This window comes from Ambystoma mexicanum, chromosome 5q (assembly GCF_040938575.1).
Source record: "Ambystoma mexicanum isolate Mex_15411 chromosome 5q, UKY_AmexF1_1, whole genome shotgun sequence".
In the NCBI taxonomy this organism is placed as follows: Eukaryota; Metazoa; Chordata; class Amphibia; order Caudata; family Ambystomatidae; genus Ambystoma; species Ambystoma mexicanum.
In genome coordinates this window covers 1,077,403,688-1,077,425,965 of record NC_090933.1, presented here as the reverse complement: position 1 = coordinate 1,077,425,965, position 22,278 = coordinate 1,077,403,688, and the positions used below count along the sequence as shown (strand labels likewise).

Here is a 22,278-nt window from a genome sequence, read left to right as displayed (position 1 = left end):
GGATGCAGGTAAGAAGTTTGAAATAGTCCTTGGTTTTCACCTTTCTCTTCTCTTCCTTCCTTGCAGGTCTTCCAGGTTCGAGGCGGGCGTGGCTGGAGTCCAGGAGCAGACACGGTGAGCGTTAAGCTGTAGGAAGCAGAACAACGCGAAGCATGAGCTGCTGTCTGGGCGTGGCTTAAATAGCCTCCAAAGAAGTCCCAGGTATGTATCCTTCCCCAACTAGGTATGTATCCTTCCCTGGCCACGCCCGCGTGAAAAAATAGTCCCTATGAAAAAATAGTCCCTTTCAGGTCTCAGGGAGGCCTGAAGCGTGCAGCATGGTCTGCATCAGGTAAGTGCACAAAACACCTCCCTTTATGAGCCTGGCACCTATGGCGCCAGGACTGATGTCCAACATGAGGCTTTTACCCGAGGGCATGATGCCTGCTTCCGGGGGTGCTGGGCCTGGCCTGGTGCTCCGGGGGTAGGCATCATGACCGCAAATCCGCAGATGGACAGAGTATGAATTCCTTGCGGAGGGTACTTTTTTGTGACTGCTGCTGTGACATCCCTTTCAGAGTCCATACTTTTTTCACCACGACCAAGGAACAGGAGACTGGGTGCTGCCTAGGAGAGCATACAGTTGCATCTTCAATACTCCTAAGGTACAGTGGGGCTCAAGGTAGTACTTACCTCAAGCCAATTCGTCACTCCTGTGCCACTAGAGTGCTGTATCCAGAGTTTGGGTGTTCACCCATTGTCCAGGCCTAACAGCTTGTGCACCTACAGGGAGTCCTTTTCAAGCACCCTGTTATTTATTCCTCTGAAGCATCCTACTTGGAAGTAATTAAATGTTGCCTTTTCTGCTGCTACACATGATTTTGCACCCCTCCTCAACTGACTTTGAAGAAATCTTAATTAGAGAATGGACTGCAAAAGTATTGCTATCATTGGAAAATATTACAAAGAGGTATATAGCTGTTGCTAGTGCTGAATAACACTTTTCCCTTACAAGAGAATATTGAGTGACGTTAAAGTGAATTGATTTATCATTTACCTATGTTCATGACTGGTGCAAGCCACTACTATTGCAACAGTCACCTGAACAAGTGCTGCTTAGGTTTTCTATTTGTGTTGGTTAGTCTAAATAGTATCCCGGAGTTCCTCAGAGTGCTGTTTACTGCCCGGGCATGCTTTTTAGACCATAGGAAATTGGTCCCAAAGTTGGATAAACGTTCTGTTGTACACACGCTGAAACCACACCCACAAACAGTAGGCACAGTACTTTGAGCACAGGCTGCGTGCATCCCACAGTGCCAGAATGCTGTTCGCTGGGCAGGTGGGAAGAGGGAACATAGTAGCTGCCTAGTAGCTAGTTACCTGCTTGCTTCTCAATATAGGCTCGCAGAGGGCTGCAGTCTTGTGCACACATGTTTAATTTCGAACCGAGACACTGATTATTGGCACTGACCGTAATAATACTGTAATTCTCCAGCATGGTGTCTGGCATGGATTCGCTTGCTCATGAATATTCCCCGTCAGGCAGGGAATCCCGAGTAAAGAAAAAATCAGTTTGTTTCATTTCTGAATGGTCTTTCTCCTAATAACCAATCGCTGAGCTCCAGGTCATACTGCCCCAACCAATGACTGCCCTCTACCAGCCATCTTCAGATTTTTACCGCACATTCAAGTGTTGGGAGTCCTTGTGTTTAGCTCTCAAGCTTTTACTGCATTTTTTGGAAGAGTGTTACACCTATTTTTTGGTCAATCGGGCCTTGTGCTCCATCGATCAACCTATGCCTTTAACGGGGACCAGTTTTCGGATTCTTCCGCACCCCTCAAGGGTGAATTTCGGCGAGTTTCTTTGTGGAGGCTGCCAGAAGATTCAGGCCTATGCCGTGTCGACCATGTCGGAAGAGAAGGATTCAACTCCCCTGTCCAAGATCTGCTGTGGCTCGCGGAATGTCTTCTGGGACGACAAGCATTCAGAGTGTCTTTACTGCCTGTTCCCGACGCTTAAGGAGGATTGTGCGTTTTGCCATGAGATGGTTCCTCACACGATGAAGGATCGGCACAGGCGGCTGAACGAGTGGCTACAGGCCAAGCCCCTGCTCTGGGTGGGTCACAGCAGCATGCCTCTCCCAGGTCCAAGAAAGCTGAGCGGGCTTCTAAGACCTTTTGAGGGTGCCCCTCATGTGGGGGGTCCAACAGAAGTCTAAGCACCATGAGTTCACTGTCACCGGGAGCGCCGTTGTAACGGGCTCCTCGGCTGCTAGGGCGTGTTCGACATCTCCAGCCTCCGGCACCAGTCAACGCTCAGGATCTTCGGCCAAGAGGAAGTCTGATCATCCGGGCAAACTGAAGGAGAGACCCAAGTCCGCCCTACCGGAGAAGACCAAGGAGGGGATTCGGGGTTCGGACCATCCCCCTAAGGAGGAGCTCACCGGTCTGCAACCCATCCAGGAGGAGGTAAACTTGAGGAACAGGCCCTACGACGAGTGCGGCGACTAAGGTGACTGAGGACACAGTCGAGTAAGAACAGCAAGGCGACGGCTGCCTATTCCACAGCCACCTCAGCTGCCAACCCCACCTCAGCTACCTCCTAGAGACCTCTCGTGGACATTCTCTCGGCTCAGCATACACTGGTCTCTGAGATATGGACAAGGATGCCCTTTGTGCTGGCTGCCCTGCCCGCGACCCTACACCTCCTTGCCCCCCTTCGCCACCCGCCCCTCCCACCTCCCTGAGGGATGAGACCAATCCTGACACGACCACAATTGGCACGGACGACGACGGTGGGATAGGGGAGCTCCTGTCTCCGCCTCCTAGGTCTTCCCCGCCGGACGAGATAGGCTCGTTCCACTCGATCTCCAGAGCTTTGGAACTTTTTCAGCTCACCCCAGAGGAGAAGGAGGGCTTCTTATATCGGCTCCGTGAGGCGAAGAGAAAGACCATCTTCTCGGTCCCGCTCCTGGATGACATCTGGGACGAGGGTTTGTCCCTCAAGATGAACCCTTCCACGGGCCCAGCGAAAAGGGATCACTTTGAGGGGGAAGTACAGGGTGCTGGGCTCTGTGCCCAAGTGCTTGCGGGCCCAACCGTCTTCTGAATCAGTGGTGGCGGCCATGGAGTCCTCAGGTGGCTCTTCCTTGGCAGCAGCCACTCCTCCGGACAGCCAGGGCAAGAAGTTAGATGCCATGGGACGACAGGTCATCTATTCTGCGGCAACTACCATCAAGGCCGCCAACGCCCTTGCCATCGTAACGCGCTATGGCAAGGAGCTGTGGTACAATATCGCTCCCCTCCTGGACTTCCTCCCCGACAAGAGGTCTGAGGCGCTAGAAATTCTGCTGGAAGGTGAGGTGGCGTCGGACCACGGCATCATGGTGGCCACGGACATCGCTGATGCAGGGTTCTGCCAAATGGGCAACAGCGTTTGCCTTCATTGTCGTGGCTGGCTCAAGCCCACCCAACTTTCGTCAGGAAGTTCTGTCGAAGGTTTTGGACTGAGACAATTTGTTCGGGAAGGCCGTGGATGAGTCTTTGCAAGCCATGAAGACGGACACTGGGACAGCTCAGGCCTTAGGCACTCTTCAACGGAGGCTGTCCTTTCGGCCCTCAGGCAGCAAGTCCAATGGTTTTGGCAGGGGCTTCACTTCTTACCGCCAGCCCTCCCGATCATCTGCCCAGGAAACAAACAGGGGCTGTTCCAAGGCCTTCAGGGGAGGACGTTGTCAGGGTCTCCAAGGAGGCCCTTCGACGTCCAAGCAGGATTGTACCGACCGTGGCGTCGGGACCCCACCCGTGCACACCAGTGGGAGCCCGGCTGGCGATCTTTGTCGGCGTGTGGAAGACCATCTCCAACAACCTTTGGGTGCTGGAAGCTCTCACCCACGGACAAGCATTGTAATTTCAACAGAAGTGTCCCCGTATAGCACCGGTAGGCCGGCTGGCGAACCGTGTCCCTCAGCTGCTTCTGGAGGTAGGGCCTCCTAAAAAAAAAAAGCCGACAATGGTGCTGTGCTCGTTGCTACGAGGTCCTGGGTCTCCGGTGTACTCCATGTACTTCCTCGTAAAAAAAATACCAGCAGCTGGAGGCCCATTCTAGACCTCTGTCGACTAAACAAATGCACGCAGTCCAGTTTCCGGATGATCACGTGCTCGGACAGCTAGATGAAGGTGGACTTACTGTCATCACTGGACTTGGAGGATGTGTACTTTCACATCCCCAAGGGGCACTGCAAATTTCTACACTTCATGGTTCGAGGGAAGCCCTACCAATTCGAGGCCCTTCCCTTCGGATTGAAGTCGCTGCCAAGGGTTTTCACCAAGTGCCTGGCACCAGTGGCGGCACAGCTGCGGCTGCAGGGGATCCACGTCTAGCCTTATCTGGACGACTGGCTCATACGGGCCAGTTCAAAGGACATCGCTGCCGACCATACGGCGAGGATCGTTCGTCTGCGGATGGATCTGGGTTTCTCAGTGAACTATGCAAAGTCCTGCTTGACTCCATCGCAGTACGCGCTGTTTCTGGGATCCCGACTCCACGTGGCTACCGGAGGAGAAAACGCTGCATATCAACTGGAGCTGCGGGCAGTGTTTTGGGCCTTCAGTTCTTTCCTTCTGTCCCGCAAGGTGGTGCGGGTCTTCGGACAATACCACCACAATGTTGTACCTCAGGAAGCAGGGGGGCACCAGATCCCTGGCGCTCGCCAAAGAAGCGCAGGAACTGTGGCTCTGGGCCGTCACCCAAGGATGTTACTCATCCCAGTTCATCTGGCAGGGGTGAAGAACTGTCACCGACTCTCTCTCAGCAGGGAGCTGCGCTCTTGCCACGAGTGGGAGCTTTGGCAGGACCAAGTGGATCGCCTGTTCCGCAGATGGGGCAATGCCCAGATTGATCTATTTGCGACAGCGACAAACCCCAAATGCTGAGGTTCGCCAGCAGGTTTCCCCAGTCGGGGAGCATGGGGAAGGCATTGTCATTTAATCTGGGACTGCCTGTTTCTGTATGCGTTCCTTCCATTGCTGTTGCTTCTTCGACTAGTCGATCAACTCAGACGGTCCCGGTGCAGGGTGATCGTCGCACCGGCGTGGCCGAGGTAGATCTGGTACCCGGACCTTCTAGACATGCCGGCGTACCTTCCAGTCCAGCTTCTGGTGGTCGCAGATCTTCTCGCCAGGGAAGGAGGCGTGATTCTGCACCACAACCCAGGATCGTTTAACCTGAAGGCCTGGCTCCTGCAGCGTTAGAGTTAGGATGTTGTGATCTCCCAGCGGACTGCAAGGAGGTGCTTTCCAATGCCAGAGCATTGTCTACTCTTAATTGCTATGGGCATATTGGAAGGGTTGCAGTTTGGTGCTGTGCACAGAAGATTGACCCTCTACGAGTCAGGGCTCCGCAGGTGCTGCCATATCTGTTGGCCAAAGCAGGATTGGCCCATGCCTCCAAAGTTCATCTGGCGGCTATCTCCCGCGACACCAGATCTCCGGGACGGTCGTCATTATGGTCAAGGTCTGGTTAAGGAGTTTGTCAAGGGACTATTCCATTTGTTCCCGCCGGTGAAGGCTCCAGCCCCAGCGTGGGAACTCAATGTGGTATTAACTAGGCTCATGGGCCCTCCATTCAAACCAATGCAGATAGTTCCACCGAAGTTCTTTTCATGGAAGACGGCATTCTTCGTGGCCATCGCCTCTGCACAAGGAGTGGGAGAGATTCAGGCCCTGTCCTCTAAGCCACCTTACTTAACTTTTCACGACACAAGGGTGGTGCTGCGGACGCACTCCTCCTTCATGCCCAACGTGCTGTCGGACTTTCATCTAAACAAGCCCTTGGTGTTACCTGTATTTTTTTTTTTCCGACTCTGTTGGCTGAGAGGACCTTGCACTCGCTAGATGTGGCTAGAGCACTTAAGTGCTACGTGGACCGCACAAAGAGTTTCTGGAAGACGTCACAACTTTGAAAACTTTGGTCCTGTGAACCATGGGAAGGCCCTCGCCAAAGCTTCCATTTCCAGGTGGCTCTACGGCTGCATCACCCATTGTGACCGGTTGGCAAACCGACCGTTGCCTGGCTGTCCGAGAGCCCATTCGACCAGAGTGATCGCTGCAACTACAGAGTTCCTGTCTGGGGTGCCCCTGCAGGACATCTGCAGGGCTGCTACGTGGAGGTCGACGCATACCTTCACGATATTCTACTGCGTCGACGGGGATTCCAGGGAGAAGTCCAGACTCGGCCAAGCAGTGCTGCACAACCTGTTTGCTTGAAGGTGAGCCTGGTGAGGAGCTAAGAGATGCTCATTTTGAGCCTTTGGCCCCTCCCGTGGTTGTGCATGTGTGTACTGCTATGTATTCTTTATTCATGAGCATGTGCAGCCATTCCAGACCCCATGCTGGAGAAGAAACGAGTTGCTTACCTGTAACTGCTGTTCTCTGGCATGGCTCCAAATGCGAACCCTTTGCCTACCCCTCTGCGGCTCTTCTCTTGGTCCTACTGCCACTTTACGTGCTACCAAATCTGAAGATGGCTGCCAAAGGGGCTAAGGTAGAGGGCAGTCATTGGCTTGGGGCAGTATGGCCCAGAGCTCAGTGATTGGTTATTAGGACAAAGACAGTTCAGAGATTGTCTCTTTACTGAGGATTCCCAGCCTGACGGGGAATATTCATGAGCATGTGAATCCATGCCAGACCCATGCTGGAGAACAGTTACAGATAAGTAACTTATTTCTTCTGTCAAACAGAATGAAACCGAACATGAGAGGCCGTAGAGAAAAACCTGTGCTGGTTGCTCACCAACATATTTTGTCAGCACCACTCTTATTTACTTCCTGGAGAAATAGCATGTCAAGAGCTCTGATGTTCCCCCTACCAAGATGGCAGAGGTTCTGTTGGATCAGTGTGGGGTGAGCTGTCGCCACTGCTCCTGGACTCTGAGGTCTTCCCAGCTTCGGCACCTCCACCTGCAGAAAAAGAAGTATTTGAGCAAGTCCTCATTTCCACAAATTTGGTGGACTTGTCCTTCTTGGACACTCCGCCCATTTTTGTTGCGGGTGAAATTTCTGTTAGCTCTGTCCCAATATCCTTTGAGACAGGACAAGGAGCTGGATACTTCTTTCCCCTCAGCTCAGGTGCCCACCTTAACTCAGGAGGAGGGGGCCAGGGCAACGCGGGGGGGGGTCCTCAAGAGATGATTCTGAGTGAATTGCGGGAGCATACTAAGTGCCTCTGGGCAATGACCGTTCAATTGATTAACCTTAATGCTCGAATCGGTGACACAAATAGTATCCCTGCTCCTTCTGCTTCTGACACAGAAGGAACAAAGTTTAATACATTATCTAGTGAGCGAGCATTATTGGCAGGGAAGACAGTGTTTAAAGCGTCTTTTTTGGCATTTTGATATAACGATTCCCAACATCCTCACCCTGTTTTCCCAACCCCAAAAAAAACCCTCTTCCCCCAAATGTCATAACTCAACCAACATCACCCATGTTTTCCCCTAACCTCCCCTCCCACCCAAATCCCGTATGAATGCTCTTGTCCATAAGGCACAGCAGACGAGCATCAAAAGTTCCTAGTCCGGTGTAGTTAGACACTTCCTCTGATATACCCATCTTCAAACCTCCCCCCCCCCCCCCACACAGCCTACCCCCAGCATCCCTCCCTTCACGGTGGGCGTAAGTCATTTACTCCCATGTCCCGTCCCCTTTCCTCCATACTTGTGGGACATCTCTCCGTCCTGTGAGACGGGACTGGAGCACTTTGTAAAAAAAAATCCAAATTTTTCCCAAAATTTGTCCTTCCTCTTTCTTGCGCGGGGCCCGGCTTGCGGACGTAAACCTGCCCACCTTGGCTCCGCCCCACGCATCGCCCCTCAGTCCTTTTCTCCGCTCGATTGGGGCCGGATGCACTTGCATCCTCGGAAGACTTTCTTCCCTGTTTCCTTCTCTGGCTCTCGCTAGCGTTCGTCTTCTAGTCTGTCTTTTAAATTAGACTTTCCAGACTGTTCTTCGTGTCATCGTCTCTTCGCGAGGGCGGATCCCCATCCTCTTTGTTTAGAGTGTTTGGGTCCGGAACACCGTTGGGTCTCCTGTTTTTACTGTGACTCCCTTTCGGTCCGGGCTCTTCAACGTCGGTTGGAACGGTGGGCGGAGGTGTTCCGACGCACTCCATCTCATTTTCAGGCTTTCATCGACGAGAAGAAGAAACGCCCGGTAAGTTCTTTACTTTTCAGAGCACCCCGGCCGGGGGATACCTTTCCTGGTTCCTCTGGAGCCGGGAGGGGCGTTGATCGCTCTGTCACGGGGTTCGCCCTGAGGTACCTGTCGGGCCTAATAATTCTACCGGAGTTTTCTCTGAGGGTCTCTGTAAGGGGCCTGTGTACACTGGAGTAACTTCCGAGGCCCCTCCAGTGGGGGCTGTGTGTAGACCCAGTTCTGCTGAGTCACAGGGTACCGGAGCTTGCTCTGAGGCCTCTTTCGGCTTCCCTCAAAAACAAGACCGGGGTGCGCCCCGATGCCTTGGCTGGGCTTGTGTTTACCGAACGGATGTTCGAGGCCCGTGCCGATGAGGCTATTACCGGGCCTAGTCCCGAGGTCCCTCGTACAGAGGCTAAGGCTACCAACAGTTCTGACGGGCCGGGCAGGGCCCTGTCGGTGAAAGCGGTTTCTCACCGTTCCTGCTCTTATGGTGATACCGGATCTGTTGAGGGGGCAAAGAAGCAAGGTTCTTCTTTTACCGGCAGTGCCGAGGTCCGTCCTTCGAAGGCTCAGTTGGCGGTTGGTATGTCGCAGAAACATTCCAGGCCTCACAGTACCGGCTCTGCCGAGGTTCCTTATGTTAAGGCTAAAATTAAGACCCCCTGATCCATCGACTGGGACCCCTGCCTCACTTACTCACGTGCCGCAGTTCCCCTCAGATGAAGACAAAATGGCGGCCGTTCCCGCCACGACCACGGCGGCCATTTTAGGTACTACCCCTACAACTACGTGTGGGGTAGGGTTTGGTCCTTCGGGTGAACCTAAGGTCACTTGTGCGTATCCTTACCGGCCTGTATATGATTGGAACGCCCGGATGCCTCTTCCGCACAATGTTTTGTTGCCTGCAGGGGCAACCCCTTTGATTTATGTGGATACGTCGGCGGAGGGCCCGGCGTGGCACCCTTCTCCGTTACGTCCCTGGGTTTGTCCACCTCATGAGAGGCCTCCTCAGGTTTCGAAGCAATCTCCTGAGGACGCTTTTTTCAGTAAATTTCAAGTGCTTATGCGCACCGACCCCATGAGGGAGTATTTCAAAGGGGTTTTTAAGGAAATTTGTCCACCAGCGCCCCCGGCTCCACCCGTTCCTCTGGTGGTTCTGCCGGCGCCTCCTTTGCCCATGGTGCCTGCCCCTGCTCTTCCGCCTTTGCCACCGTTGTCCCCAGTGGACAAGGCAGAGCCTGACAAGGTTCAGCAGGATCCTGACCTGTCAGATGACCCTCAAGGCGAGCAGGACAACAAGGACCTTCCACGCTCTGTTAGAGCTTTTCATGACCGGGTACTGGACATGATGAATTTCTTAGATGTTCCAGTTCCCGAGGCACCTGCTCCACAGGAGGGCGTGCTTTCTGGGGTGTTCACCCTGTCTTCTTTGGAGCATACCGGCCTTTTCCTGCAGAAGGATGTTTTGGCCGAGGTCCGAAGAGTCTGGGAGAAGCCACACTCAGGACTTTTTGTCAATAAAAAGATTGACGCGAGGTACAGGCTACACTCTTCGGAGGAAGTGGCCTTGTCTTGTCCATCTCTCTCCTCCACAGTGGTGGCTGCGGCCACGTTGCAGTCCAGACCTGCAGCATCCTCTTCTGCGACGGCTACTCAGGTCTTGGGAAAGGAGGACAAGCTCCTGGACTCCCTAGGGAGGAAGATCTTTGCCAATTCGGCCTTGCAGCTCAGGCAGTCCAATGCCAAATTGATTTTGGCGGGAGCTAACATGCGGATGTGGAAAGGTCTGTCGGAGTGTGAGGGGCACATTCCGGTCGAGAAGTTGGAAGACTTCAGAGGTGGCCTTTCCGATGCCAGGGTCTTGTCCCAGTATCTCCTGGAGGCTGCGGCTCATCACATAGACACCTCGGCTCGGGGCATGATGCTCGGGGTTGATAACTCGAGGCAAGCGTGGTTGCATGACACTAAGTTTTCGAAGGAAGTGCAAGACAAAGTATTGGACCTTCCATTTGATGGTAAGGAGCTTTTTCATTCGTCTACTGATGTAGAGCTCACCAAAACCAAGGATAGCACTCAGACGGCTAAATCATTGTCTGCTCTGGTTAAACCTCCCTTCAAGGCTCAAAGGCTGTTGTCGCAAGGGCGACCTTCCTCTGGTTTTAAGGGATTCCTCGACCGTAAGAATCGCAGAGTGGATACTCCTGCGGGGAATAACCGCAGTAGACAACAGTGTACGCGGTATTTCTCCCGCTCCTCAGCTTCCTCATCGGGTTCAGGTGGCACCGCCACCGATAAACCTGCCAAATGAGGGTTTTCCGCGCTCGCACGAGAGGGCGCATTGCGTCTCATTGGGAGGCATGGCAGACATCACAAAAGACAGATGGGTCTTGCCAGTCGCTCGGGCGGGCTTCCGCTTGCCTTTACCCCCTACCCCACCCCTCAACCCTCCTTTTCAGCCGTTGGGCTCGCCCTCCCTCAACGCCGAGGTTCAGAAACTCCTGGACCTCAGGGCTGTGGAACCCGTTCCCTTTGGGGAGCGAGGGGAGGGCTTCTACTCCCGGCTGTTTACGGTGCCCAAACCCAACCAGGCTGGCCTGCGCACCATCCTATACCTTTCCCAGTTCAACCTCTTTCTACCCCAAGAGAAATTCAAGATGATCACGCCCAGCCAGATACGCTCCTCTTTGCAGATGGACGACTGGCTCAGCGTAGTGGATCTTCAGGACGCGTACATGCATATCCTGATTTGGGCTCCACACAGGAGGTACCTCCGTTTCTCTTTGGGAGAGGAGCACTTCCAGTTTCGGGTGCTTCCTTTTGGCCTCAGCTCGGCGCCGCGTGTCTTCACGAAGATGTCGGTGATTGCGGCCTAACTTCGTCTTCAGGGTATCCATGTGTATCCTTATTTGGACGATTGGCTCTTATGCAGCCCTTGTCCGCTGGCGGCAGCGGGCAACCTCCAGTCTCTCCTTCAGCTCCTGTTCCATCTTGGGCTGTCGGTGAACTGGCGGAAATTCTCCATGACGGTCTCTCAGGACCTGATTTTTCTGGGTTTTCGTTGGAACACGATCAACTTCAGAGTGTACCTGACCGGGGACAGATTGGTAGATCTGTTGGCCACGTGTCAGATGTTTGCGCAGTCGGAGAGTATGTCGGCCTGGTGGTTCCAGAGGCTTCTGGGCCTCATGGCCTCGTGTGTGCTGGCTCTTCCTCTTGCTCGTCTCAAAATGAGACAGACCCAGATGGCCCTTAGTAATTCATGGCGTCAGGCAGTGGTCTCAGACTCCATGCGGATAATGATTCTGGATTCCATGAGAGTGGACCTGGACTGGTGGTCATCTCTCAGCAATCTGTCTGGGGGTGTGGGGTTTCAGGACCCGGTCCCTATGGTGACGATCACGACTGACTCCTCCCTCCTCGGGTGGGGTGCGACGTTAGATCTCTTTCAGGTCTCGGACCTCTGGTCGCCTCAGGACCAGCTCCTGCACATAAATCATTTGGAGCTTCTGGCGATTTTTTTCTGGCGCTCAAGGCGTTCAGACCTCTCATTGTCAACAAGGTGGTCCGCATAAGAACAGTGTGGTGTCAATGTACTACATAAACAAGCAGGGGGGAACAAAGTCTCCCCCTCTCGTGGATCTGGCCATTCAGATTTGGGAGTGGGCTGTGCTTCATGGGGTCTGGCTGCTTGCAGTGCACATCCCGGGCCAGCTAAATGTCACCGTGGATGCCCTCAGCCGGCGGACAGTGGTCAGCTACGAGTGGGAGGTGAAGGCGGAGATCCTATCATGGATTTTCTTGCGTTGGGGCGCACCGGAGGTGGACCTCTTCGCCACAGCGATGAACAAGAAGCTTCATCAGTACGCCTCCAGAGGGGGGCTGGGAGCCTCTCTCTGGGGGACGCACTCGAGATCCCATGGCACAACATGAGAGCTTACGCCTTCCCGCCTCTTCCTCTGGTTCATCAAGCAATTTGGAAGTTGAAGAGCTCTGTCAACTGTTCTCTTCTACTGATAGCTCCGTGGTGGCCGGCCAGGTTTTGGTTCCCAGAACTTCAACACCTGTCGGTGTGTCCGCCGATCAGGTTACCAGTAACTCCCGATCTTCTTCACCAAGGGGAACAGCAGATGTGGCACCCCTCCCCACAATCGCTCAGCTTGGCGGCATGGTGCCTGAGATCAGGTCTTTAGAGCATCTGAATTTGTCTGCGGATAACATGCGTATTATCTAGGCAGCCAGAAAACCTTCGACCAGATCTCAGTACAAGAGTAAATGGCTCAGGTTCTGTCACTGGTGTCTAGAGAAGAAATTGGATCCAAGGAGGGGCCACGGTTGACACGATGTTGTCCTTCGTGTCCTCCCTAGCAGAGTCAGGGGTTCATGTTCTGTCATGCAGGGCTTACCTTTCAGCGGTCTCCGCTTATCTTTCTACGGATCAGTGTTCATTTTCTCTGACTAACCCAGTGGTGAAGAGGCATTTCGCTGGTTTAACACGCCTTTACCCTCCAATTCGTAATCCGCACCCGCCATGGGACCTCAATGTTGTCCTGACAGCACTGTGCCATAAACCCTTTGAGCCAGTGGCTACTGTGGACCTCAAGTACTTGTCTTGGAAAGTGTCCTATTTGGTCGCCGTCACATCGGCAAGGACAGTGAGTGAGCTCCAGGCATTGTCGGTGGAGCATCCTTTCTTGGTCTTTCACAAGGACAAGGGCGTCCTTCAAACTAATCCGGCTTTTCTGCCGAAGGTAGTGACCAAATTCAATTTGAATCAATCGATCTCCCTACCGGTCTTTTTTCCGAACCCCGCCTCTGAGGCGGAGAGGGTTCTACACTGTCTTGATGTCCGAAGAGCTCTTAAGTTCTACCTGGATAGGACTTCAGAGTTTAGAGGTTCTTCTCAACTTTTTGTGACTTTCGGCAACCCTCAAGGCAAGCAGGCGTCTAAGGCAACTATTTCTGGGTGGATTTCCGCCTGCATCACCGAGTCTTTCACTATCCAAAAGCTGAAACCTCCTAAAGGTATTCATGCACACCTGGTGCGGGGCAAGGCAGCTGCGGTTGCTTTTCAGAAGTATGTTCCCTGGGAGTCCATCGCTAGGGCAACTACTTGGGCCTCTCCGTCTGCTTTCTGTAAGCATTACTGCCTCGATATGAGTTCTAGAGCTGATGCTCAGTTTGGTCAGGCTGTGCTGAAGAACCTTTTTCAGTAAGGGGTATTTCCATCCACCCGTAGTTCCTGTAAGGAGTGCTTGGGAATCTCCCACAAGTATGGAGGAAAGGGGACGGGACAAGGTTCCTCTGTTATTGGTAAAGGGTCTCTGACCTGGCAAAGAAAAGGACTGAGGGGCGATGCGCAGGGCGGAGCCAAGGTGGGCGGGGTTATGGCCGCGTGCCGGGCCCCGCGCAGGAAAGAGAGGAAGGACACTTTTGGAAAAATTTGGATGCTTTTTACAAAGTGCTCCGGTCCCGTCCCACAGGACGGAGAGATGTCCCACAAGTATGGAGGAAAGGGGACTATGGACTAGGAGTAAGGTGGTCACTACGGTGAGTAACCTTGTAAATCTTTTGTAAGGTCATTCAGCAATGGCAGGGAAGACAGTGGAAGTATGTATGGATACATACAAATCAGTTTTGGCAACAGTCCCCTCAAATTCCAACTGTGTCCGCAACCATGGATATGGAGGAAACCAACTTCACCAAAAAAGGCCGGAAAAGAATACAAATGTATAATTTGGACACAATTCTTGGGGAGGGGGCAGTTGCACCTCACAACTCACCAGAACTCCAACTACTGAATGAAATGACTTTGGAGATGGGCCTGGGGGAATAAAGTGGACGCCATAGACTCCCGCACTAGTGCTATGAAGCATAAATGTAGGGGGAAAAAAACACTTATGACTGGGAAGGAATCCTTTTACCATTTATTTAGTTTTATTTATTTGCATTTATAAAGCGCACAACAGCAATCTGGCATCGCAGCGCTGAAGGCTTACTTTTGTATGTTTTTGCAAGCACTTATGTCATTGTTTGCCTAACCCCATGTTGCAGGATGACGGCAGCATACAAATTCATAGACCGTTTTGACAGGCGTGGCTTGGAGGAGAGGGAAAAGAGGGGGAGGAACAGCGGAAGGGGGTGGTGCTCACACAACACAGGCGACCATAGGGAGGGTGGGGGGCACCCGCAGCACACAGGCGACCATAGCGTACATGTATCGGACAGGTAGCTGACAGGGGCCTTGGGTGTGGTCCTTGAGGGCCGGCCAAGCCTGCTGGCTCTCCAATAGGCCAGTTGAATGACACTCCGACCAATCGGGTCGCAATATAGCATGTCCCCAAGCACTCCGGTGCACAAGGCATGATATGGGACAAGGAATTTATGACCCATTTTCAAAAAAGGGAAACTGGGACGAGGGGGTGGTGATCCACAAGGATACTAATGCAAGGTCTCCGAACGCCCCAGGTAGTGGTTGCACCGCGGGGTAAGGGGAGAATTCATGTGTGTCTGGGGAGGAAGTTGTTGTTACCAAGGGAATTATCAAAATGATTAGGTCTACATTAATTAATGGACATGATGGGTGCGTGGGGTGGAACTGAACCTCTAACTGAAAAGGCCCCCCCCCCCAAAAGGTACTTGATGCTCAATTGAACCTAAAAGACACACTTGGAGACCTAGATGGAAAAATAACTAGAGGCCGGGGAAAAAATGTTTTCTGGGATCACTTCCACCATTGGCGGGAGCTCAAAATCATAGGGACCTACCAAATCCAACTGGTTTGCAGAGGACAGTAAATGTAAGCCTCCAGAATATTGATAAGGACATAATTTATAAGGCGCAAAGTGGCCCCTTGCAACATCACACATCAACCTACCCCCCATCCCCATGGAGCCTAGGCTGCCAAAATCAGTTTTTAACAGTACTTAGTACCGTCCAATGGAGGAATCCAGGTTTCCTGGACAATCCAATCCTGGTATTGTATTGCATATTCAGGTACGGGGGACTTAATAGGTGGAGAGTCCCAGCTTTGTTAAATAAAGTGCCAAGTTTAAGACTCGTAACATCTGGGTACCTTAAACTGGTAATCTTCATTCATCCAGATTGGTGCGACCAAGTACAGCTGTTTTCACACTCCTGTGTAGTGTACGAAGCACTGCTAGCGGAGCTAAACCATCTAAATAAATTGGCATATGATCCCTCTACCTTTTTAGCAGTGGATTTAGCCATGTATATCATGGCAATCAAAATTATCCCCTAAGGCACGTACAATGAGGGCAATGAGAAACAGCGAGTGGGAGGGTTTGAGAGATCGCTTAGAGGAACACCAGAACTGGAGATGGCTTGCTCGCTGAGAGAATCCATTTACAAGGCCTAAAAACTTAGCTTTAGCCGGACTCAACAATTTTCTATAACACCATGTAATTCTAGAGGCTTTATGAACTTAAGTTCTTCTACAGAACTATACCTTGGCTTAAATTAATTTTCAATTATCCGTCTTCATGAAACATGGCTGACCACCATCCTGAGTTTTGATGGATATGAAGTCTGAGTTGAATTAGCCATTAAGGGGGCAAAAGGGGGCCAGGTGGTGGGTTCGTAGTAGCAATAGAAAATGGGCATGATATAACGGGATTAACACTTTAAATGTTGTGATAGGAGTGCTAGCTGTCATGCTAGAGCTTCCCCTAAAGTATCCGTGCCAAGACCTACTGTAGATTAATATATATTGGAACCCCTTGTCAAATCCTGGCGAGACTCTTAGAGTAATAAGTTGCTTGATTGAAGACTGAATGACTAACACACTAGGGGGGGTTTCAGATAATTATAGTTGGAGATCTAAATTTAGAATGCCAGTTGTCAGCTATAAATGACAGTCATTGTTCTGAGTTGGCATTAACATCGCTGATGACCAATGAACCTAAACATTTAAATGTTCCCCTTTTGTGCACGAGTAAGACTCTTCAAGGACAAATCTGGCTAGATATGTTTGTCAATTGGGATTTATAATCCCATAAATGTGCTTCTGGTCTCCAATGTGAGCTCCGACACATGGTCATTCGGCAAGCCCACATCAAACATTGATTATATGCTTCTGTCGAAGGGTCTTTTTGACCAGGTCAAAGAGTTCAAAATAAGACATTACGTTTAGTGATCACAAGATGCTACAGGCCCTTCTATATGCATCTGTAGGAGGTAACACAAGTAAACACTAAATGGTACTTTTGAGTGTGAATACCAAGAAAGTCAAGATTGTCAGGCATAAAGGAAATGTTGCTAAATTACTCTTTTTTTATGACTGATTTAATTTGCTCCACCATGGATACGAAACTGATTACATATTCACACACATCCTTCGCTCCTTATATCCAGTTGCTAATTTAAAAAATGTGAAAGACACGGTAGTCCGTCCGGCAACAAAAAAGCATAAATCTGGGTTTGATTTGATAGTACAGGATATCAAGAAAATGTTGCAGAGAAATACGTATAATAATAAATAACCCAATATCTAATGACTTAAAACATAAGGCAGTAAAGGAGGCTAAACAAAAATGTAGAAACTGGACTAAGGGACACCGTGCGCTTATATACCAAAATTACATGAACATATGATTTCAGCCCTGAAAGATGGCAACACCAGACAATTCTGGACCTTAGTAAACGCTGTGGAAACGTCCCAGTTCATAAACAAAAGCATTTATTTCTGAAGGGGTTTAATGTGTTTTTCATGTGATCAATATTATTTGCAAATACTAAAGGTCTTTTTGAAAATTATAATTTGCAAATGTAAAATAAGCCCTTATTTGAAAGACGAGGGGGATCATCGAAACACGTGTTATTACAAAGGGCACTGTCAAATGCACAATAAGAAAAATGGGAAAGAAAAATAAAAACCAATAACATATTGAAACACTGAGGAAAGAGGCCATTTGCCTTTTCTGAGCAAAACGTGGGCACCTGAGACTAAGTCAATGTAACTGCAAGACTTTGTTCTAAAGTATATTGAAGAATGGTGTACCCAAAACAAACAGCGGTTCTCCTGTCTATATTCACTTGCATGACAGGTCAAAAATACAAATACATATGAGCCGAGAGGGGCTTCTATCCAATGCTTTACGGGCATAGAATGGTCTCTGGCAAGGCTCTAGATTTGCCCCAGCCCAATTCAACTTATATATGGCTGATGCAGGAAGCGTATTGGATGTGGCAGCCTTTGTACCTCCCAAGATCAAGGGGAAAAAATGTGCTGGTCGTCCTACGTGGACCATTTCATATTGTTGAATCATACCCCTATAAGACTCTAACTGCTTTCAAGGACTATATTGGGTCGAAGTTCTTGAAGGTAAATCCGCGAAAGACAGTTGTAATGAGGTTAAGTAAATGTACTACTTAAATAGGTTTTACTTGGTTCTTAAATAATGTAAAATTGGTGGTGAAGACATCCATGATCTATTTGGGTTTTCCTATCTTTAAGGTGCTTAAAAAGTGTAATTACCGTAACTTGAAAAAAGTAAGGCTCGCAAACTAATTGCGCAAATGAAGAAAATGGACACGAAATACGGTAAATTCTCTATGCTCCTAATTTTACGCTTTTATCATTCAAAAACCATACCGTGGCTTTGCTATGTTCTAGAATTGTTCCCTGTGTGGGCAGGTGGAGAGATTAATAAATATGAAGCCCTTATTTGGAGGTCTCTACTATACTGATAATGGCACATACTTCGGTAAACAGTAATCAGTTACGTGTTAGGACTACAATCTATCAAAAGTATAGTGGAATGGAGAAGGTTCGTTGTGCAGAAACCTGTTCATGAGTACGAATGAAACCCTAGACTAATTACTGGGTAAGGGGATACATGAAGGATTGCCTCAGGCAGGCTTTATTAGTTTGTTCTATGATGAAGGCTTATTGTCCTTAATTAATCAGGGTTCAACCTTAGAAACTATGCTCCAATACCCATTGAAGGCGAAAGTCTCTGCAGCAAAATGATTGAGCTCGAACTGTGGATGCAGTGTCAAGTACTAAATTGTACTCTCGTATCAATAAAAGATGGGTTGTCCAGAACCATATTTGGTAAAGTTCCCTGATCAGAATAAGTGCCAAAATGTTGTGTTAGATTCACTGTTCTCCCGACAAGGGAGATCTTGTTGGCAAGAGGCGAGATAAGCAGTGAAAAGGCTGTCAATTATGTAATAACTGTGAGCAAAGGGAAACATTATAGCATTTGACGGAATCCGAAGCTCTGAGGGGGCAGCGTATAATCTAGTTTAAAAACTTTGTGCGCAATCTGGAACTTGTTTACACAAACTGTGGTGGGACATGATGCACTGCAACTCAGTTTCTATACAATTGGCAGTAAAGCGATTTTTCTCAGACGTGTGCACTTTATTTTAATACAGAGCAGTTATACTTATAATCATGAACCTGAGCATCTGCCATATTAAGTATTTCTATTTTGTTTTTATTAATGTATGTATTTTGGGAGATTGGTACTGTAATGTAGATATTTAATGCATGCCCTGTATTGTATTATGTATTTCTGCTAAAGCATTTTTTCTTTTGTTATTTCTATTTAAGAAATGTAAAGGTTTTTAATTAACCCAAACAAATAATTAAAAAAAAAATAGTATTTACTTATCTTTGCCTTGTGTTTATAAAATACATGTATATTTTACTTTTACAAGTGTGTGAGAGTTTCTTTGGACCTATGTGTTTGCTGAGTTCATTGTACTGACCTTCAGCTCACATCCTCCTCATAAAATAAGCCTGGCTGCTCTGCCATTCTACCAAACCTTTGGGTAGTACAGACTTATACTAAAAGTTGAAGCCTGTATACCAAGGGATAGTTTTATAGTTTCTCACCTGCTGGTAGACTTTAGGAAAACTCCCCTTACATCGGTGCGACCAACTTTTGTGTAATTTCTACTCGCAAGCTGTTCTCACAGCCGCAGTAATGCACAGAAGGGTCACCACTGACCCAAAATAGTGACTGTTCAATTGTTTCACCATTTCTTGTTTGCTTGCCCTTTCATTGTCCTTCTGCTGCTCTGGGAGGTCCCGGTTTGAGTTTGTCCTTTGTAAAATCTGCCAAGGCACCAGTGTGTCTGAGTACAGGAAGCGGAGGAGGATCCCTAAACTTCTCTGGTCTGTCTTCTAGAATGCCTGCTTAGAACCCGTTGCAATGGGAGGCTGGCTTCCCTGAAAGGACAGCCACCCCCCAAAGTTGGAATGTGGCATAACTGCTGATTGGCTGGGTCCTGGATAAGAAACTAGATTCCTGGTGCACAGACAGTAGACCACTGGAACCAGTTCCAAAGAGATGTCTGCAGCTGCTTACAGTGATGCCTGCTGAGTGGCTGCTGCTGTGCTGACCCTTTCTTCCATGATACGACAGGGTGGGGAAAATGTCCTCTTTCTTCCTCTTTCTCTCTCCCTCAAAAATTAAATTGGAACACAAAGGGCTGCATAGTTTCGGACGCCTCCCTCATTTCAGACACTCTGGAACCTCTGCGGTCTACACAAAGGGTCCCCGCCGAAGACAAAACTTCAACCAGGACCTCCCCTGCCCAAGACGGCAGAAAACCCAAATCGGTTAAGCACACTGCAAATGGTGGAAAAGAAAAGCCACCATTCTACGAGAATGGTGACCCTTCTGTACATTAAAGCGGCTGATTTGACAGCCTGCGTGCAAGAACACAAGTCATTAAAATGTCCACTGCCACCAGCCATAGGAGTTAGCTTGTCACAGTAGCAGAAATGTTAAGATACTTACAGGTAACCCATTCCCCTTTGTAAAACGTTTGTATGTTTTGTATCAGTTTGGCTTTGTCAGTACTTGCTCGCGTAAGTCTTCTGAAACTTGAACAGTTTTATTGGCTAGAACTCTCTACTAACTTATGGACACATCTTCGAGTCCCCAGAACTGTTACCCTATTTTTTTCCCGCTCTTCAAACTATTGGTGAACTTTGGTCACAAGGCCCCATTCATTTTAGGGCTGGATTGATAGGATAAAGATTGCTGTGGGCTGTTGGTGCTAACCCCATACAATTCCTTTTGAATTATCGTGCATTTGTTTTGTCTGTGCACCAACTAATGTGATTGTATATATGTTCTACGGGAATAATGCATGTGTGATATCACCGGATTGTAGTACTTTACACTGTTTTTCTGGGCCTGTAACAAATATTTTTATTTTAAATACTGTCTAATGGTAATCCTTGGGGTTTCACTGTCTGGACTCATTGGTGACCCCTGACCCCACTTACCCATTCTGAGATTTAGCCTTACTCTGCTTCAAGCTACCCCAAATTGGTTTGGATGTACTGCCAGATAAGGGTCCCTGTATTTCCAGGAAGGGTGGCCTAAGCATCTGTCCACCAGAGTTTAGAAAAACATTCTAATAGCTACTGACCTGGGTTGTGTTTCGAATTTGGTTAAAATATAGCTTTATTGGACCTTAGGATCAGTGTTTTGAATGAATTTCATGTTTATAGACGCAAAGGGTAATCCAACTGAGGGTTGGTAGTTTAGTAGTGACTGACTCGTGTCTTTTAAAATCTGTCCTTTCTCTATAAACAATAGTCCTCTTGTATCATCTGTTAAGTCTTTGTAAGCAGTAGCTCATTTTTGTCATTCAAGTTGATTAAAATTGAAGCCAGTGTTTTTTTTCCGTCTTAGCTCTATAGTATCAACGCTCCTGGCTCTGATGGATGGCTTAGATTGCCGTGGAGAAATCGTGGTAATTGGAGCCACCAATAGGCTGGATTCCATTGATCCTGCTTTAAGACGGCCTGGCCGCTTTGACAGAGAATTCCTTTTTAGTTTGCCGGATAAAGATGTAAGTAAAACCTGATGCTAACTGTTGGTAGCAGATGTGAAATTGTGTTGAATAATACTTAAATGTACTGCTGATGTCCTATTTAAAAAAGAAATGGTTTACTTTATGCCTTTTTACTTGAGGCATTGTGAGATTTATGTTGACCATATACAGCTTTACATGCCCCCCTGAGGGGTGTGAGAATGTCTGCTAGTTAGACTTTCCTTCTTTAGTTAAATTCTCCCCACTTTGAGAGTCCCCCAGCCTTTTTTGCCAGACTATTGTATTTTTAGACTTGTTCTTCCGAGTAAGTGGGAGCCTTTCTCCACACATTTATTCGGTATCCAGTCAATATATCTAAAACATTACCGAGCGGTATATTTCAGAGTGGACCATAACACTGAAAAACAATGCAAACATTAAATAAAGGGTAGTGGGTAAAGGGGTTAAAATGGGTCAGGATGGAGTTGGGGTGGTGTTGCAAGGATAAAAAAAAGCAGGGCTTGGGGGTGGCCCTCCCAAATGTAAAATATATATATTTGGAGTTCGGCTGAAGACTGCGCCGTTTTACGGTGCAGAAAATGGATATTTATATGTATATATATGTATATATATGTGTGTATATGTATATGTATTCTGTGTTTGTTATTTTGTCAGTGATTAAATTTTAATTGTGGTCGGTAAGATCATATATAACCATTTATTCTTTAACTCCAACCATCGTAACCCGTTATAGCTCTTATTGGTACTTTCTAATGGAGTTATGCTTTCCTCCATCTACTCTTTAGTATTGCAGCTCACAGCACACTGTGCAGTGTTGTTGGGAGCTCCTTGAGCTTATTTTTTTATTTTACCTGGGGTAACGCATGTTACCGGGGCAGGGGTACCCTATTTAGTCCACCGCTATCCCTGCATTATTTTTTATTTTTCGAGATCAGCACACCCCATTTTAAGGGGAGTGCTGAGGGGAAAACTGGTCTCCCTTTTGTGCCCTTTTTCAGTAACTTTTAGTTACTTAGAAAAAGAGGTATGGGCGCTCTTCTGCGAGAACGAACACGGCCTAATGACATGTTCTATGGGAAGGTACCCACTTGAGAGTCTGCACCCACATTTTAGCTCACTGTACATTTCACAAAGGAGGAATACACATTTGCATATCAGTCTTTGGACTGCTAAAGTGGGCGGGACAAAGGCACAACTCCACCTCGAGGCCCGACTAGGCCCAAATGTGTCTGGGGTTGCTGTTGGTACTCTTGTTGGTACTCTTGTTGGTACTCTTGTTGGTACT

The 22,278-nt window shown here is 48.9% G+C and overlaps 1 protein-coding gene across 1 annotated transcript in view; it reads left to right on the top strand.

The window, feature by feature from the left end:
* ATAD2 (ATPase family AAA domain containing 2) overlaps window positions 1-22,278 on the top strand; it is a 750,324-nt gene that overhangs the window by 348,526 nt on the left and 379,520 nt on the right. Inside the window, exon 14 of the mRNA XM_069621583.1 lies at window positions 20,852-21,011. Within this exon, the coding sequence (XP_069477684.1) occupies window positions 20,852-21,011 (160 nt within the window). The remainder of the gene's footprint in view (window positions 1-20,851; window positions 21,012-22,278) is intronic.